Raw genomic sequence first — 20,899 nt, 5'->3', positions numbered from 1 at the left:
ATTATTTGTGGCATTTGGACATGGCAGATTGATAAAGTCTTTGAAATGAAACATTTAACAAATGCTTGCTTACTATTTATTTTGTGTAACCAGATTCAGTGCATGACTGCAACATCTCAAATACTCTGGGATATAAAAATTTTCAATGTGAATATCATCCATGCTGTTGTCAAAAATATGACCAACAGAGTCTATGGCAACAGTGTCTTCATCACCATCAAACCCATCATCAATATCTTCCAAAACACTAAAGACTGGCAGTCCATTCTCTTTTTATGTCACTGATGGAGCAGCATACTCTTTGAAAGTTTTATCAAAATTGCTGCAATCATCCATGACTGTTTTGAATATTTCTGTCTGGCATACGCTGAAGTCTTCATTGATTGAGTTTAGATCAGAAGCACAAGCAGAAAAATCATGGGTTCCAATTAAACCTCTCCATGCAATTGCAGCCAACTTCCTTACATTTTCAGTGTCAAGACAATGGGCTGTATCACCTATATATCTTTTGTGATTTGTGCTCCAAATGTCAGCAGTGGTGCAAAGATAGTCAGTTTTCAGTCAAGGATTTTTTCATTGTCATATACTTTGATTCAACACACAAATATAGCGCTTTTTACGTCATTATGGTTCCATATAGGGCCAATCCTTGAACCAGTTTTCTGAAGGCAGGTTTTTCAACTGTGCTTAAAGGACAAGTAGACTCAACTACATAGTTGACTATCAAATCATCAACTTGGCTTTCAATCAGTTTGCCACTCTCTTTTCAAAAAAATTTTCCATTTTGGTTTCTTGCTCTTTCATAATTTGGCAGCTTTTCAGAGCTACTTTTACTTGGAAGAGAGAACATAGATCTTACACTGCTCCCTTTTCCATGCTATCTTCATTTCCTTCAACATCCATTAAGAGTCTTTTACTTTCAGAATACTTTTTTTCTGCTTCCTCCTTGTATTTGAGAAATGCCTGATGCAAGCAAGGGTGGACATGCTACAAAAAAACAATAGAAAAAAAAAACCATTACTGATACATTGAAATAGCATAGCTTTATGTTGGAATTTAAAGAATTGACAAATTAGATATTTAAGATAGCAATGGAAAAAAAAATGGACCAGGCATGATTAAACAGTCTACAATCTGCTCAAATAATTAGATATATGATGGTATTGGTTCATCTAAAGCTTCTTGCTTATATACCTATTTTCATGAAGCTATTGAAAGATTTGGCATGGGTTGTAATTTTGGTGATTTAGGTGCCTGGTAATCATAATTTTGAATTTCGTACCTGAGGCCTAAGAGCAAGGATATTTTTTTTAAACTTAATGCTTAAGAGCAGTGGCGTGAATACAGAAGAATCCTGGTGGGGGGGGGGGACTTTCAAAAATTTTGCTACCATGCAGCAGAAAATTATGCAAATTTTCAAACTAAAAGTTTTTTTCTAATATTTACAAAATTGATGCAAAGGCAGATCAAGGATTCCCGGAAGGGGGTAGGGGCTTGGTCACGATATAAAATTACACTCTTGTCTAAAGTACTTATAGCTGTAGCCAAAGATGTCACTACCCCTTTTCCTTTGGGAGAGGGCTGTAAAAATGTAAGACAAAATCAAAAACTTGATGACTATATTATATATATAGAAGTGGTTTAAAGCGGTGAAAGATTTCTGTTAAAGGGCGAGTGAACGGTTAGAAAATGATATTTTTCTCCTGCAAAGCAGTAGAAACTGTAGAAATATAATATTTAAAAGTGCAATATTCCTTGTATATTCCTTTTAATCAATTATTTTAGAGAAGGTAAAAATTAAAGATAAACATTGTTCAGCAAGGGCGAGGGGACAAGTGCTTCCCTGCCCCACTTTGTAGTGTTTAAAGCATTAAAAAATGAATAAAGCTTTCATTTCTGGAATTAAACCAAATTTTTCCATGTTTTCGGATTGGAAAATTTACTAACAGAATACAGCTAACAGAAAAAGCTGACAGCTGTATTTTGATTTTTTACCGTGTAAGTTTATTATAACTTAAAATCCACAGCTACACTTAAAATTTAATCAAAAAGATTTTTGAATTTTAGCACACTCCCAAAAAAAATCAAATTTTGTAATTCCTTTGACTGCTGAAGGAGTTGAGCCTTTTCTTTCAACTACATGAAGATAAAATTTGCTCTGCAGTGGTTAAAAGTTATTATTAGTCATCAATCCTAATATCTTTCGTATTTTAGGACTCTCTTGGCTAAAATCTGTGTTGTATCCATGTTTTGATGATAGTATTTTACTTCTCATAGTTTGTACTAACTCCGTTCCAAGATCTTTAATGGACTTGCCACAAATTCTGAAAATGGCCGATCCCATCACAGTTTCTGAGGATTGTTTAATTAAAAACGGTAAGTTGTACAGTTTATTTTTTTGTGTCAGAATAAAAGAAAAGCTACTTTGTCCTAGAAAATATTTATTCATTTATTTCCTTCTTGCTCATGAAGTGGTCTTAAGAAAAAAAATTTAACTGCATATGTACTTGAATCTAATAATTAAGAGCTGAGGGGTGATAAAGTGCCTTCTTTGTGACGCAAAACACATTTAAATTCAATTTATTAGCTTTAATTTTTAAGTTTGGTGAGACAATTAAATCATCCGGTTGAGGAATTTTCTGTCAATCTTCACTGTGCTGGTATGATGTACGAAATATTTCTATCAAAGCAGATTTCTGTAAGAATTGGTACTCCCATTATTTTAAATGATAAAATTTGTCTGAATGGTTTATTCTTAAATGAAGCTTATAGTGTTTATATTGATTTTAGGAATAAAATATTGTTAATAAGTTTTTTGGGGGAGGGAGAGGGCCATGCAGAGATTCATGGCCCTCATTCTTAAATCATGGCCTATTCTTAAATCAAGCTTAAAGTGTTTATATGATTTATCTTGATTTTAATTGGAGTTGGAAACAACACTATGATGTAATAGCAGCAAAAGTGGCAAGAGGATTGGGTCTTATAAAAAGGCTAAGGAATGTACTTCCACCAAGAATTCTAATGATCCTCTATCATTCTCTTATCAATCTGTATCTTTCTTATGGTTGTTTGTTGTGAATTAGTTCTTTTGTGTCAAGTTTTAAAAGAGTCCAAATTTTACAAAATAAAGTTGTTTGTGTCTTAGGAGAATCGGTGAGATTTGAAAATAGCACTTTGAGTTGCTTCACTAAAATGAAAATTCTAAACGTTTATAAGTTAAGAGATTATCAAGTAGCTGTTTTTGTTTATCAATGTTTGAATAAGTCTAACTTGTTTTATCATTGTTATGAAACTAGATATTCTTCTTAGATAGTGTCTGAGGCTTGGAGTACTCAACGTGGATCTTTATTTCCGCATTTTGCAGGACCACAGCTGTGGAATCTCTCTCTCTCTCTCTGTCTCTCTCTCTCTCTGTCTCTCTCTCTGTCGCTCTCTCTCTCTCTCTCTGTCGCTCTCTCTCTGTCGCTCTCTCTCTCTCTGTCGCTCTCTCTCTCTCTGTCTCTCTCTCTCTCTGTCTCTCTCTCTCTCTGTCTCTCTCTCTCTTTATCTATCTCTCATTCTTTCTATCTTTAACTCTATATATAACGCTAAATCTAAATATAAAAAACCAAAAAAAAAACTAACTATCAATATATATAAAACAATATATATCTATATATCTCTCTCTCTATATCTATCTAACTATCTCTATATCTCTCTTTCCCTCACTTCCTCTATCTTTCTCTGTCTCTCTCTCTCTATCTATCTCTCTCTATCTATCTCTCTATTTCTCTGTAAAATGTTAATTTTTTTGTTTTTTAATCAGTTGACTTGAATAAATTGACCAGAGGGAAGGAGGACGAGGGCTCAGTTCCCATGATTTGGGTTCAGGTTTTAATTTGTTCTATGTTTGTGAATTGTGTTGAAAGCTTCTGGTTTTCTCTTGGTGTATAAAAAGTGGATTTTAAAAAACGAAAAAACCTGCCCCTACCTCTGATTTTATGTATACATATAATATCTGTATATTTACATTTTTACGCGTAACTAAAAAGACAAGGCAGTCAGATTTGCTTGGTAAACTTTACTGTTAAATTTTTCTATGACTGTTTAATTTAAATTTGTTTTAGAAGTTGAAGATGCTTTACCAGGTGACAGCAAGAAGCCCTTTCATTTTCCAAATCATCTTTTGTCACCAAAACGGGAAGATGTTCCTTTGCTCAATTTACCTAGCATTTCCGGACCATGTAAATTTGAATACGACACCCCGGAGTCCAAATGTTCTAACAATGAAGGTACATATGAAACATTGTGTTTTTGTTGATTGAAATGAATTGGATAATATTCTATTGAATAAAGATAGGACAAAAGGGCTAATCTGAAGATGGAACTTTTGTTTTATCTTATTCAAAGGAAAGGGTATTTGCCAAACCGTTTTTGTAGTCTTTCATGAACATTTTTAAATTTTCACTTGATAGCGGTTTGGTAGGTTATATTATCAAACAGTTTGGGGTAATGAACTGTAAGTGAGAAGCAACCCGGCTCTATAGTAGCTGAAACTCTAAAAACGGAATATCGATGCCAATAGATAAGCCTGACAAATTTTCCTTTTTTTCGAAAAAAGGGTGAAACATCCATTGACAAGTCATAGAATCCTAATGAAAATCACACCATCAGGCTCAGCGTATCAGAGGACCTTATTGTTGACGTTTCAAGCTACTACCGGCAAAAATGTGGAATTTTGCATTTTTTGCCAGAAGAAAGATCATGGTGTTTTTTTTTTTTTTTTTTTTTTTTTTTTTTTTTTTTTTTTCAGGGGTAATCATATCAACCCAATGCTCCTATAATATTGTGAAAAGGCTCATTCAAATTGAAATTAAAAGTTCTAGTGCCCTTTTTAAGTGACCAGAAAGATTGGAGGGCAACTAGGCCTTCTCCCCACCCGTTTTCCCCCAAAATCGGCCGAAAATTTTTTCAGATAGTCATTTTGTTCATCAAAGTTGAAAAAATCAATAACCGTGCCTTTGGATATAACATGACCCCCCCCCCCATAGCTCCATGGGAAAGGTCTTTAAGTTATAAAAATTTCCCATTCTTTACGCATAGTATTTGTTGTTGGGAAGCATATATGGATTTTAGGGTAAGAAAGGAAATGTTTTGTTGTTTTTTTTTTTCACGGGTGAACTTTTAATGGGGATGGAAGGTTTCAGGGGGTGAATTTGTCATAGAACATTATACAGTTTGGGAATTTGCCAGAATTCCTATACATTTTTAATTTTTTTATTTCTTGATATCTCTTTTCTGTCTCAGTTTTACGCTTGGAGTTGTTAACGGTAGTTGCCTGGGTAACCTTTCATTGGGATTGAATTGTATAGAGGATATATTCGTGAGAAGGGTATTTCTCCGTTGAGGTGAGGCCATATTTCCTGGGGTTATCAGAGGCAACGCTGTAGCGTTGCCTATAGTAAAGGCCATACGTTTCCAATGTTTTATTATTTTTTTTTTCCAGAGGCACTTCATATGGAAGGGGTCGTCGTAGAAGCTTCAAAGGGGGCTCATTCGATTGGAAATCGAGAGTTCTAGTGCCTTTTTTGATAGTCGAAAATGATTGGAGGGCAACTAGGCCCCCCCACGCCCATCATTCCCACAAACTCATCCAATCAAAATTTTTAGATAGCCATTTTGTTCAGCGTAGTTGATTTCCAGATAGAAAATATGTTTTTGAGGAGGACACTCCCCCACAACAATCAGGGCAAGGGTTTTAAGTTATGCCCTGGGGGCATATAAGGTTTTTATAGAAGGCGTTGTCGTACAAACTTCAAAACTGGCTTATTAAATTGGAAATTAAAGGGCTAGTGCCTTTTTTAATAGTCGAAAATGATTGGAGGGCAACTAGCCCCCCCCCCCACCCCCATCATTCCGCCAAACACATCACATAACAAATTGTTGTTGGGACATTTGTTCCAGGGCGGTTATTTCCCGATAGAAAATATTTTTTTTTGGGGGATACTCACGCACACCCCTCCGGGCAAGGTTTTTAAGCTATCCGCTGGGGGCATATAAGGTTTTTATAGAAGGCGTTGTCATAGAAACTTCAAAACATGCTCATTCGATTGGAAATTAAAGGGCTAGTGCCCTTTTTAATAGTCGAAAGTGATTGGAGTGTAACTAGCCCCCCTCCCACGATCATCATTTCCCCAAACACATCCAATTGAAAATATTTGAGGAGGACACTCCCCCAGATCCCTCAGGGCAAGGGCTTTAAGTTATACCCTGGGGGCATGTAATGTTTTTATAGTAGGCGTTGTTGTATAAACTTCAAAAAAGGCTCAATCAATTAAAAAATTGAAAGGATATTGCCCTTTTCAATCGTCAAAAGGGATTAGATGACAAATAGCCCCCCCCCAAGCCCATAGTTCCCCGAATCACATACAATAAAAAATCTGAGATAGCCATTTTGTTCATCGTAGTTGATTTTCAGATAGAAAATATGTTTTTGAGGAGGACAATCCTCCATAACCCTCAGGGTAAGGGTTTTAAGTTATGGCCTGGGGGCATATACGGTTTTTATACAAGGCGTTGTCATAGAAACTTCAAAAAACACTCATTCGATTGAAAATTCAAAGGGATAGTGCCCTTTTTAATAGTCAAAAGTGATTGGTTGGCAACTAGCCCCCCCCCCTACACCCATCATTCCCCCAAACACATCCTATTATAATTTTGAGATAGCCATTTTTGTTCAGCATAGTTTATTTCCAGATTAAGAATATATTTTTGAGGAGGACACTCCCTCACAACCCTCAGGGCATGGGTTTTGAGTTATGCCCTGGGGCATATAAGGTTTTTATAGAATGTGTTGTCGTAGAAACTTCAAAACAGGCACATTCAATTGGGAATTCAAAGGCCTAATGCCCTTTTTAATAGTCGAAAGTGATTGGAGGGCAACTAGCCCCCCCACACCCATCCTTCCCCCAAATACAACCAATCACAATTTTGAGATAGCCATTTTGTTCAGCGTACTTGATTTCCAGATAGAAAATATATTTTTGAGGAGGACAATCCCCCACATCCCTCAAGACAAGGGTTTTAAGTCATGCCCTGGGGGCATATAAGGTTTTTATAGATGGCGGTGTCGTAGAAACTTCAAAAAAGGCTCATTCGATTGGAAATTCCGAGGGCTAGTGCTCTTTGTAATAGTCGAAAGTGATTTGAGGGCAACTAACCCCCCTCTCACGCCCACCTTTTCCCCAAACACATCCAATCAAAATTTTAAGACAGCCATTTTATTAAACGTAGTTTTAAGTTCTGCAAATTAGGTCTTTGAGGATTATAACTGCCCCAAAGCCCTCAGGGCAAGGGTTGTAATTTAAGGATTCTCTGAATCCTTCATATTATTTCTTATGGAAGGGATGCTCGTATAAACTTTAGAGAGGGCTCATTTGATTGAAATTTTTAAGTTCTTGTTCACTTTTTAAGAGTCAAAAGAGATTGAAGGGCAACTAGCCCCTAACTTTTTAAGGGTGTTTATAACTTATGGGAAGGGGTTTTGTATGGGAAGAACACATAGGAAATCTATTATAATTATCCAATTATAAGGTTAAAATACATACTCTGTGACAGATGCAAAATTGCTTTAGCAGACAAATTCCTATTAAGGTCAATTCCAAACAGTCGTGATCCCTTTGTGTCAGCAAGTGAAATGGTCTAAACCCCCTTATTGGAGCTATTTTTTCAATCCATTCATTGTTGTATATCGCTGTCCACAAGTTATGCAAGCTGTCTATTGTTCATATATAAGGTTTTTATCAAAGAGGTAATCGTATAGACTTTGAAACAAGCCTCTTTCGATTTAAACTGAAAGTTCTAGATTCGTTTTTTAAAGTCAAGAATACTCGGACAGTAAGCAGCCCCCCCCATGCCTTAAGAACTTGGAACTTTTTGAAATAAAAAACTAAAAAAATTTAATTGAAAAAAAACTTTCAGAAAAATAAGTTTTTCAAAGAAAAGTAAAGGCCATTTTGAACTAAAGCTCAGGAGATACAAATACCTGTAAATATTCAAATTCAAAGCGACCAGAAATTATTATTAAAGAATAAAAGAAACCCAAAACGAACAGAAATTAAATAAACAATCATAGCAAAAAACATACAACAAGTACTAATATAAATGAATAAACAGATCTTAAAGCAAGTAATGATTGGGTTGAATTTGAAAAGCTAACTTAAAAAGAAAACAAATATTTTGTTATTAAAGTATAAAAGAAACTTAAAACGAAGAGAAATTCAATAAACAATTGATGCAAACAAACATACAATAGATATTAATGTAAATGAATAAATAAAGCTTAAAACGAGTGAAACTCAAATTGAATATGCAAATCAAGTTTGAATCGAATAAAAATAACTACAAACAAGAGTTTGGGTATCGTCTCACTGCAGAAGCCTAAAACCTACTGCATCATTGGCGCTTTACTGAAAACTAATTATATTACAAATGTTTTCTTTTGTACTTAATATTGAAAATAAATATTAAAATTACAGTAAAATTTTGAACTGATGGGCTTTTAGCAATTAATATCATTATGCATCAAATATTCCGTTTAATTTATTAGTTATTTTCAAGATTGGTCGAGACAAATATAGTTTCACTACAAGCAAAATTTGGATACTGCCCCCTTCTTTAACTGTAAAAACCGAAAGCCTTCTGCGTCATTGGTGCTTCACTGAAAATGAATTATTCGTATATTACAAATTTATTATTTTCCAGTTCTTACAGCATTGAAAATGAAAAATAAAATTACAGCGAAAAAAAAATCTTGAACTGATGGATCTTTCAACAATTAATATCATTACATATCTAATATTCAATTTGATTTTGTTTATACTTTCCAAGGCTGTTCAAGACTCATATAGTTTTGCCATTTTTTTTAAACTAATCGTGTTAGTTTGTTATGAAAACATTCTATGGCATCTAGGCATTTTTATTTGAGCGGAAAACTGCACCTCAAACTTTGTGGAACATGCATTTTCTTGCATGAAACACCAAAATATAATAAAATGTCAAGTTTCGGAATGTTCCACCACTCGCAAGAAAGTGCCCTTGGTATTTTTGAATCCGCTTGGTCAATTTAGGGGGTGGAGGGTAGGCTAATTCTCGTAGCCCCATTCCTTCGTGGTATGGTTCACATTTTCAACCCCTGGCGTCCGGACTATCATATAATCTACCAAGCATACAACTACCCCAAATCAGTATCAATAAATAAATGAAACCCAAAACGAACAAAAATGAAAATAAATATTAGAGTCAAACTCAAAACGAGCATAAATTAATGTGAGTAGGGTTCAAAACCCCTATGCTTTCTAAAAGCCAGAATATAATTTGTACTTTACTGAAAAAAATTCAAATGAGTTTACTGAAAAAAAATCTGCATTGTCAATTTAATATACATATGCTGATATTTATTCCCTAAAATCTTAATTGATTTTTGATTTCTTAAAGTAACAAAAGTGAAAATATTTCAAAGAATTGTTTTCAGTAAAGCGCCAATGACGCAGTAGGTTTTAGGCTTCTGCAGTGACACGATACCCAGACTCTTGTTTGTAGTTATTTTTATTCGATTCAAACTTGATTTGTATATTCAATTTAAGCTTCACTCGTTTTAAGATTTATTTATTTATTTACATTAATATATATTGTATGTTTGTTCGCATTGATTGTTTATTTAATTTCTGTTCGTTTTAAGTTTCATTTATACTTTAATAGCAAAATATTTATTTTCGTTTTAAGCTTGATTTTCATATTCAATCTAAGCATTACTCGCTTTAAGATCTATTTATTCGTTTATATTATTACTTGTTGTATGTTTTTTGCTATGATTGTTTATTTAATTTCTGTTCGTTTTGGGTTTCATTTATTCTTTAATAGTAATTTCTGGTCGTTTTGAGTTTGAATTTTAACAGGTATTTGTATCTGCTGATCTTAAGTTTAAAATTGCCTTTATTTTTCTTTGAAAAACTTATTTTTCGGAAAGTTTTTTTAAATAATTTATAAAACGATCAGAAATTAAATTAAAAAAAAGTTATTTCAACGGGAAGTAAGGAGCAACATTAAAACTTAAACGAACAGAAACTATTTCTTAGATGAAGGGGGTTGCCTCCTCCTCAACACCTCGCTCTTTGCGCATACTTTTTAATTTTGTTCCAATTTTTTAAGAAGGACTTCTGGAACACTATGTTTCTTTAATTGGAACAATAAGAATCTTTTTTCAAAAGTATTAAAAACTTTAGCGTGAAGAATGAGGTGTCGAGGAGGAGGTACCCCCCTTTATATACGTGATAATTTCTGTTCGTTTTTAATGTTGCTACTTACTTCCAGTTGAAAAAACTTGTTTTTTATTTACTTAATTTTTCAATAAGCTTGATAATAAGTCTTAAAACTACATCTCTATATAGATTATACAATTCATATTTATATTGTATATATTTCTTAATAAATTTAGAGATAAATTTGTCTAATATATTGATTTCAAGTTGAATTTGAAATAAGCCCAAAATTGGCTATTATGATTTGAACTGCATAGAAGCTAGACTGAACTACTATATAGCTAAAAGAGCATGGCGAGTCCGATTGGATCAAAAAAAAAAAAAAAAAAAAAAAACGACGAAAGTCACGTTTTCTTAGGTCGTTCAAATAATAGTTCAAGTCTGGATAAATCATTTTAAAAGAGAGTGAAAAACAATTACAAAAAAAAAAATACCGGATATTTGCTGATGACAGTGTCACTGAATGTGTGACCGAAGTATCTAAAATTTTTATTGTCATCGCTTTTCACTGTTTATAAGGGGGACCGGTATAGAGAACTTCCCGGCTATCTCTTCCATGTTAAATATTTTTCGCTTGTCTGGCGATAACAGACGCATAAAGGCATCGATTTTGGTTTTTATCTTTTCCTCTGATCTAGCAACATAACCTGAGTTGGCTATTTTTTTTATTTTTTTTACGGGCCTTTCTAAATTGGGCTTTTTCGTGCAAATTCAATTTCAACTTTTCTAAGAAAATGGTATGCACAAGTTTAATGATTTTAACATGGACTTATAGAGGATTTTGAAAGGAACAACTTGAATTTTAAGTTTTTTCCTAATTAATTCAAAAAAGAAATTTTCATCAGTTTATTTGCTTCTACTAAAAGTCGTTACCATCAGCTTTATCTTAGAATCTCCTGAAATGTTGCATATTTAGTTTCAATAGGTGGGCATAAATACCGGTCCCTAGGTGATGAACGGTCAGCGTTTCATCTTGTCTCGGCTGACATTACAAGTTAATGTTTCAACATATTATGCAAATAGGACTGCTCCGTCAAATTAGGTTGCGGTCAAAGATTTTGACTGACGAGAAAGACAATTAAAGAAGAACTTGGCATAGTTAGTTCACAAAATTCCTTTGTGAAAGATGGTAAAGAAGCGCAATAAAAGAGGCATCGGCTTGTTTACTCTGCAGAAGCACAGGGAAAAAACTAAAGCAAAAGTACTAAAATGTTTGAAGACCGCAACTACCAAACATTTATTTGACTATAACGAAACATCTCTTCAAGAAGAGACCACAGCAGAACTCCCAAGACTGAAAGTTATAACTGCTGGTCGCGATTTAGAATCCAGTATTTAAAAAAATTCTGGCTGGATGATTAATGTGCCATATTTTGTAAAGAGCTATGAAGAATTATTAATCAAACATGTGTAATTACCTCTTAATTCATTTTTTGGTATGAACCTTTCTAAGATCTTAGACTCATTATAGGTTTGTGTGGTCTTGGGGGCTTAAGTCCCCGTTATTTAAAAAAAATGACTATCTCAAAAATTCGATCGGATGGATTTTAAGTAAAGAAGTCAGGAGGGCTGATTGCCTTTTCATTCTTAAAAAGGGAACTAAAACTTTCAATTCCCAATAGAATGAGCCCCCGTCGAAGTTATACCATCATCCCTTCCATAAAAAACTCATATACCCCCGGGTTCTGGGTGACTGTATAAACCCCGGAGATGTTACTATATGATCTGTGATCTATTTTGGATAAAATGACAACCTCAAAAATTTGATCAGACGCGTTTGGGGAAAAACAGTTGGTTGGGGGGGGGGCTATTTGCCACCATATTAATTTTGACTCTCAAAAAGATAACTTGAAATTCCGATTTACTATCGAATGATCCCCCTCTAAAGTTTATGCTACCATCCCTTCCATAAAACCTTATATGTTCCAGGGGTTAACTTAAAACCCTTGTCCCCAGGTTCTTTGGGGGGAGGGATGGGCTGTGTTATCCTTGGAGTTTTTGTTTTATGATTTTGGGTCAATTTAATCCAACAACTCTTTCTATGTTATGAATTTCAAGTTTTTATTCATTCTATGTTTGTGAATTTGCTTTGAATGTTTCTGTTTTTTTTTTTTTTTATGAAAATTAGATTTTTAAAAACGATTTGTGATAAAAACCTGAATATATATCTGATTTTATGTATATATAAATATATATAATGTCTGTATATTTACATTTTTACCTTACCTTAGACCTTAGCTTTTCCTTTTCCTCCAGAGGCACACAGGGCGTCCGTTAACAGCCTCCAATCATCCCGCAAATGAGCTGCGGTGTAGATGTCCTCCTACTCTGGGATAAAGGATGCATGAAGGGCTCTCCTGTCCTGCGAAGACAGTTGTTTTCATATGCAGTGAGTTGTTTTTACTGCTCAGCTGTGAGTTTTAAACATTCCATCGCGTACGTCAAGATCGAAAGGACGTTGCTTCTGAAAAGGCGAAGTTTTAGCTGGAGTGAGTACTTCGCTGAACTCCAGACTGGTCAAAGTCGTTGAAATGCCAAGCTTGCCAAGGCTATTCGTGTTCTCAGCCCTTTTTCGGAATCGCCACTACACGAGACGGTACTACCAAGATATCGGAAGTTGGTGACTTGCTCTATGCTTTCAGTCCACAATTCGATATTCATCGGTGAGTTAGTGGTTGACATCGCTTTGGTTTTGGGGGCGCTGATATGTAACCCAAACTGCTCGGTCCTATCGGCTAACTTGCATAAAAAGTCTTGAAGTTTGCTTTTGTCTTTCTCCATCAATCCAACATAGTCTGCAAAGTCAAGATCTTGGACTAGTCTGCCTGCAATTTTGATCCTGTATCCATCAATTTATCTGAATATGTAGTCCACTATGAGAATAAAGAGGAATGGAGACAATTTACATCCTTGTTTGACACCTGTCATCACTTTGAAATATCTTGTATTTTCTTTGGAGGCTCTCACGCAGTATTCCGCGTCTTCGTACATTGCTTTGATAAGGTGAACCAGCTTTTCAGGAATACCGTAGAAGATCAGGATCCTTCATTGTATTGGGTGTTCTATTGAGTCAAACGTTTTTTCAAAGTCGACGAACAATAGATATAGGCGTTGTCTCCACTCGTTTAATTCTTCAAGCATGGTGCGCAGTGTGAATATCAGATCGGCGCAAGATCTATTTGGTCGGAAACCATGCTGCCCCTCGCGTAAATGCGGGTCTAAGGCAGCTTGAAGTCTTGTTAGGATAAATATACAGAAGAGTTTTGGGTATCAAGAGGAGGTTGATGTCTCTGTAATTGCAACAGACTGTCGCGTCTTCTTTTTTGAGCAATTTAATAATGGTTCCTGCTCTACAGTCTTTGGGGACGTTTTCTTTTTGCCAGACGAGGGAAAAGAAGCCTAGCCACACCGAAAGGGACCTGCGGATCGATTCCTTGACCATTTATCCAGATATACGGTCACTACCCAAAGATTTTCCATTCTTCAGCTTATTCGAGGCTGAAAGGATCTCATCCGCCTTTTGCTCGTCTTCATTAATGAGGAGATCCAAAAATGGGATGTCCGGAATATCTGTTGGAACAGAAGGGGACGGGTGGTTGAGAAGGCTTTCGAAGTAATCCGCCTATCTATTTTTCCTGTCATCGGGATCGGTTAGCACTCTTCCGTTTTCCTCTTTTACATGTCCATCTTGGACGTTGGTCTTCCCAACGATTTCTTTAGTTAGGTGGTACACAGCTCTCGTGTCACCACGTCCGGCTGCTTCTTCTGCCATTCTTGCTTCCTCATTGAGGTGCTGTCGCTTGTCTGATCTAGTACTTTTCTTCACTTCAAAGTCCACTTCTTTATACGCTATGTCTTTCATGACATCAGCAGAGGGATCATTACTGAGCTTGCTCTGTTTTATTTTCTTGCGGTCTTCGATCAAATCCCATGTCTTCTGGGATATCCACTGTTCCTTTGTTGACTTTTTAAAGCCAAGAACTTCTTCAGCAGTTTCTGTGTAGTTCTGTTGTACAGCCGTCCAAGCTTTTTCGACGTCTTGTGCTATATCAACAAGTGCCTCGAATCTGTTCGAAAGTCTAATGCTGAATTGTCTCCTAGCATCCTTGTGTCTGAGCTTCCCCACGTCGAAATTTCTTTGTAATTTGTTGGTTGGCGAGATCTGTTGGAACGGAGTTTCAACTTCAGTGTTACTATAAGAAGTTCATGGTACGACCTGACGTCCACACTTCTGTTACTTCTCATGTCTTTCAGACTAGTTCTCCACCGTCATAGGATCAGAAAGGGGTCAATCTGATTTTTGACAGTTTTGTCTGGGGATGTCTATGTATACTTATGGATATCTTTGTGCTCGAATAATGTACCTCCAACAGGTCATTCGAAATGGCAAAGCTGACCAGTTTTGCACCATTTTCGTTGATAGTTCCAAGCCCGTGATGTCCAAACATCTCGGTGCAATAAGATCTATCCTGACAAACTTTCGCATTTAGGTCGCCTGCCAGGCAAGTGACCTCATGGAGAAGGATGGAGTCTAGGACGGACTGGAGGGTTTCATCGTTTTTCGAGATTTCATCGGTATCATTTGTTGATGCATGGCAGATGACTAGCGACAGCTTTGCATGTTAAGATGCAAATCTTGTATACAGGATTCTCTTTTAATCGGCTTCCACGAGCAGAGAGATTTTGCTGCATTTGGGTTCAATATAGCTGCGACTCTAGCTGCATGTCTGTCCGCTTTTCCGCTGTACAGAACCTTATAAGTCGTGTTGCTGTTTACTGCTTTGAGCTTCTTTTCTCCGCAGACTTTCCATCGTGCTTCAGTCACTGCGAGGTCACACTTCGGTACCTAACTAAAAAGAAAAAGCCGTTAGATTTGCTTAGTAAGCTTTACTGTTAAATTTTTCTATGTGTGTTTAATTTAAGTTTTGTTTTAGAAGTTAAAGATGCTATACTAGGTGACAGCAAGAAGCCCTTTCATTTTCCAAACCATCTTTTGTCACCAAAACGTGAAGATGTTCCTTTGCTTAATATACCTAGCATATCAGGACCATGTAAATTTGAACACGACACCCAAGAATCCAAATGTTCTAACAATGAAGGTACATCTGAAACATTGTGTTTTTGTTTATTGAAATGTATTGGGTAATATTTTATTGGACAAAAATAGGATAAAGGGACTTAATCGTAAGATCGAACTTTGGCTTTATCTTATTCCAATGTGCAGTTGTTTGCCAAACCGTTTTTGTAGTCTTTCATGAATTTTTTTGAATTTTCACTAGAAAGTAGTTTGGTAAGTTTTATTACCAAACAGTTCGGGGTAACGAACTGTAAGTATGGAGCAACCTGGCTCAATAGTAAAAGAAACTCTAAAAAGAATATAATTTTGATCCCAATAGATACATCGAAAGAGTCGGATTTAATGAGGATTTCAAATATATATGGTTCATCAAGTTTAGTCTAACCCAACAAAGGTTATGAAAATTTTCTGTAGAAATTGTTTTATTTTCGAAAAAAAGGAAAAACATCCCCTAAAAGTCAGAGGGTCTTAAGGAAAATCACACCATCAAGATTCAGTGTATCAGAGAACCCTATTGTTGAAGTTTCAAGCTTTTGTCTGCAAAAATGTGGAATTTTGTATTTCTTGCTAGAAGAAAGATCATGAATGCGTGTTATATAAATGTGTAAAATATAAATGTTTTTTCTTTTATAACTTTAATAAATCAAATAATATTAAAATTTTGATTACTAAATATAAGTATATGTATATTAAACTGACAATGCACATTCATTTGTATTTTTTTCAGTAAATTGCAAATTATTTTCATGCCTTGGGAAGGCATAGGGGTTTTGAGCCCAACTTATGTTAATTTCTGCTCGTTTTGAGTTTGACTCGGTTATTTATTGTAATTTCTGTTCGTTTTGGGTTTCATTTATTTATCGATGCTGATTTGAGGTAGTTTCACACTTGGTAGATTATTTGATTTTATTTTTGCTCATTTTTTATTTAATGGAGTTCTTTACTTTTCTTTGAAAAACTTATTTTTTGGAAAAAGTTTTTTTTAATTAGTTCTGTTCGTTTTATATTGACAAAGTCTTTTCAGAGAAAAAGAAAATAATACTTTAAATCTTTTCGTTTTTTTAAAGATTAATAATTTGGACTGCTATTTGTATGCTGGAGAAAAAATTTCAGCAATTTTTAACAGATATTCACCCTCTTAAAAATCTGGACACAAATAGAAGTGTTTAATTCAGTTTCATACCACGTCTAGTTGACCTGAGATGGAAAACTTGATACCATTCGATACCAACTTGATGCTACCACAAATCACCATTGATAAATAAATGAAACCCAAAACGAACAGAAATTACAATAATTAACCGAGTCAAACTCAAAACGAACAGAAATTAACATAGGTTGGGTGCAAAACCCCTTTGCCTTCCCAAGGCCAGAACAAAATTTGCATTTTACTGAAAAAATATAAGTGTTTTTACTTTTATAACTGTACTAAATCAAGTAATATTAACATTTTGATTACTAAATTTCAGTATATTTATATTTAACTGACAATGCACATTCATTTATATTTTTTCAGTAAAGGGCAAATTATTTTCTGGCTTTGGGAAGGCATAGGGGTTTTGCGCACAGCTTATGTTAATTTCTGCTCGTTTTGAGTTTGGTTCGGTTATTTATTGTAATTTATGTTCGTTTTGGGTTTCATTTATCTATCGAGGCTGATATGTGGTAGTTTCACGCTTGGTAGATTATTTGATTTAGTTTTGCTCATTTTTGTTTAATGAAGTTCTTTACTTCTATTTAAAATACTTTTTTTGTGGAAAAAGTTTTATTAATTAATTTCTGTTTGTTTTCTTCTGACATTGTCTTTGTAGAGAAAATGAAAATAATACTTTAAATCTTTTTGTTTTTTAAGACTTTATAGTTTGGCCTGCTATTTGTATGCTAGAGAAAAATTTTCAGCAATTTTTAACAGAATTCACCCTTTTAAAAATCTGGACACATATAGTACTGTTTAATTAAGTTTCATAACTTCTCTAGTTGACCTGTAATGGAAAACTTGATACCATTCGCAAAAAAATCTGTTTACTTTCTTTGAGCAGCTCAAAGAAACCATTCGCAAAAAATCTGTTTACTTTATTTGAGCGTTCCTATCATAGGCAGCGCTAGCGCGCTGCCTATGATAGGGTAACAGCTTCACAAATTTTCTAACTAAGGAAAATCACAAAAGAAATGTATTGCTAAAGAAAATTGCCTATTATATTTGTTGTAATATTTCCTTTCCGTCACTTATGGTTTGATTTACAACACAGTGCACTTTTTGATCGTTTAGGGTTTCTTTTTCACTCTTTCCTTGCTTTAGAATAACTAATTTTAAAAGCTAATATAATTATCATTATGAGGGAGAGAAGAGGGATCGAAAATAAAATTAGTTCTTAAAACATGTCGAAACATATACTGTTTTTTCTGTAGACTTTTAAAACATATTGAAAGAATTATTTTTTATTTTCGGTTTATTGAGTTTTGATATTTTGTTTTATTCATTTTTTTTTTTTTTTTTTTTAAATATATAGACTTTTAAATTTTAGGTCACTTTTCTCCACACGTGTTTAGAATACACTTACAGGAACATACGTCACTAGTTGTTTCAAAAAGCCCATCTACGAGTGGTTTCTCAAATGCTTGTGCATCGGAATCTGAAGGGAAATGCTTAGGAAATCAGAAAACTGGTTTAAAAAGTTGCTTGCAAAGTAAAAAGTATAGAAAATTGGAAATATATCAAAGAACTCTTAAAAAGAAGAAAACATATAAATTTGAGGTATGTGACAAGATATTTTCTCGAAAGCAGCATTTGAACCAACACCAAAGAGTACATACCGGTGAAAAACCGTTTAAGTGTGATGTTTGTGAGAAGCGTTTTTCGCAAAATTACAGTTTGAATACACATAAAAGACTGCATACAGGTGAAAAGCCCTTTAAATGTCATATATGTGACAAGACCTTTTCTCGCACTGATAATTTGAACACACATCAAAGATTGCATACAGGTGAACGACCATTTAAATGTGATGTATGTGACAAGACCTTTTCAGATTCATCACATTTGAACCAGCATCAAAGACTACATACAGGTGAAAAACCGTTTAAGTGTAATATTTGTGACAAGATCTTTTCTCAACCTCAAAATTTGAAAACTCATAAAAGAATGCATACGGGTGAAAAGCCGTTTAAGTGTAACGTTTGTGACAAAACCTTTTCTCATTCTTCACATTTGAACGTGCACCAAAGAGTGCATTCAGGTGAGAAACCGTTTAAGTGTGATGTTTGTGAGAAGCGTTTTTCGCAAAATTACAGTTTGAATACACATAAAAGACTGCATACAGGTGAAAAGCCCTTTAAATGTCATATATGTGACAAGACCTTTTCTCGCACTGATAATTTGAACACACATCAAAGATTGCATACAGGTGAACGACCATTTAAATGCGATGTATGTGACAAGACCTTTTCTCGCGCTGATACTTTGAACACACATCAAAGAATGCATACGGGTGAAAAACCGTTTAAGTGTAATGTTTGCGACAAAACCTTTTCTCATTCTTCACATATGAACCGGCACCAAAGAGTACATACAGGTGAGAAGCCGTTTAAATGCATTGTATGTAAATCATGCTTTTCTCGAAAGAGCAGCTTGAACAGCCATCAACAAGTGCATATGGGTTAGTAGCCAATTAATGTTATGTATGTGAAAAGCTTTTCTCGAAAGCTTATGGATTGCGCTTTGCTAAAAAAAAAAAAAAAAAAAAAAAAAAAAAGTCAGTTTAATTGAAATATAAATATTTTAGGTATATTCCTTCAATTTTTGATAATTTTGTATTTATGTAAGTAAGAAAAGTAAAAACAATTCATATGTAGTTTGTTTTCAGTAAAGCACAAATTGTGTTCTGGTCTTGGGAAGGCATGGGGATTATCAGCCCTGTTAATGTTAATTTTTGCTCGTTTTGAGTTTGACTCGGCTCTTTTTTGTAATTTCTGTTCTTTTGAGTTTTCATTTATCTATTGATGGTGATTTGTGGTAGTTTTATCATTGAAATATTGTTTTACTTCATTTTTGCTCATTGTTGGCTTAATGGAGCTCTACTTTTCGTTGAAAAACTTTTTTTTGTGGAATAATTTCTGTTCGTTTTTTATTGACATAGTCTATTTTATGGAAAAAATAATATTTTATATCTTTTCAGTGTTTTTCTACAAGAATTCTTAATATGGGTTGCTATTTTTATGTTTGAAAAACTTTTGCAACAATTTTTAATTCTGATAAAATAAGTATTTTTTAATTTAATTTTATAGCTTATGAAGTTTACCTGAAAGGTAAAACTTAATGTCATTCCCAAAAGATTTTATCTATGCTTTTGGACAACCTGGATACACTTACAATCTTTTTATTTATTTAAATTGTAAGTGATAAATAGTGATAGTAGTATTCCCCAAAAGTTTCAACTTAATACCCCCAGTCGTTCTCGATATATTGCCGAGGTGTCTTATTGGCAACCATAAACACAATGTTTTTTTTAATTAATTTTAAAGCAACAGTTAGTTTTAAAGCATAATGGACCAATTATAATAGCACATATTGCCATTAGCGATTTTTGAGTATTTGCTGATTCGCCCTTTGAAATTAGTATCTTGTGATTTAATTTAACAGCCTGTCCTCTAATATTTTCTGAAAGTTTCTGCTTTCCCCTCCTGTCGATGCCAATATGTTGGCCTTGTGCAACCTACACAGCAGGAGAAAAACTGTTGTTGATGTCGAGTTTTGACAGATGGCTTGAACAGCTTCTTTTAATTTCCCCTCCTGTCAATGGCAATATGCTGGCCTTGTACAACCTCACAAAAATAAAGGGAGAGTTACTGGATATAGTTCTTTTTTTAAGAGTGCTAGGACAGAGTTTGCATGAGAAACAGTCTTCTTGTAGTTTGAATGGAATTTGCACTGGTTGTCAACACTAAACAACTTTGAGTTGTCAGCATAGAGAGTTAGTCAATATCTAGTTAATTGAAAAATATCAGTTATGCAGATATTGAAAAACATAGATCCTAAGACAGTACCCTGTGGGACACCACTGGTGACTCCACATCTCTCAAGGAGGGTGAATTCTGCTTCATTAGTAAAACGCCTCGATCTCTGTGTTCTATCTGTAAGAAAAGCATTGTAATATTTTAAGACATAGACATAGGGATGCAATGTGGAATGCAGTTAATCAGGAAGAAAATTTGGATACTCAATGAATAAAATTTTCAAATCTAAAGAAGTGAGTTTTGTTATTATGGCTTTTAGTTCGGAAAAAAAAATGCTATGCCCCCCCCCCCTCCCAGGCCACCCCATAAATAACTTTTTCTGGAATTTCCAACTTGATACAACTACAAAAAAAAACTCTTGTTTATGCTCTAACTGTAGCCAAGAGTGTTACTATCTCTTCTGTTGGACAGAGGCTTCAAAAAGTGCTGGAAATCATTGTTTCTGGCTCTTTAATATCAAAAGATATTTTTGTTTCTCCTAGTAGTTATTAGGAGTTAATAATATCAGAAG

The 20,899-nt window shown here is 34.5% G+C and overlaps 1 protein-coding gene across 1 annotated transcript; it reads left to right on the top strand.

The window, feature by feature from the left end:
• Positions 1 to 2,216: 2,216 nt before the first annotated feature.
• On the top strand, positions 2,217 to 20,498 carry LOC148948175 (uncharacterized). Its single transcript, XM_089095723.1, has 4 exons — positions 2,217 to 2,376; positions 4,107 to 4,271; positions 15,236 to 15,397; positions 17,901 to 20,498. The coding sequence occupies exons 1-4, from the start codon at positions 2,307 to 2,309 to the stop codon at positions 19,034 to 19,036; spliced, it is 1,533 nt and encodes a 510-aa protein (XP_088951849.1). The 5' UTR covers positions 2,217 to 2,306; the 3' UTR covers positions 19,037 to 20,498.
• Positions 20,499 to 20,899: the final 401 nt, after the last annotated feature.

This window comes from Artemia sp. Qi Xiang Cuo, chromosome 10 (assembly GCF_049724085.1).
Source record: "Artemia sp. Qi Xiang Cuo chromosome 10, ASM4972408v1, whole genome shotgun sequence".
NCBI classification, from domain to species: domain Eukaryota; kingdom Metazoa; phylum Arthropoda; class Branchiopoda; order Anostraca; family Artemiidae; genus Artemia; species Artemia sp. Qi Xiang Cuo.
The sequence above is the reverse complement of the archived record's forward strand: the minus strand, read 5'-3'. Positions and strand labels throughout refer to the sequence as shown.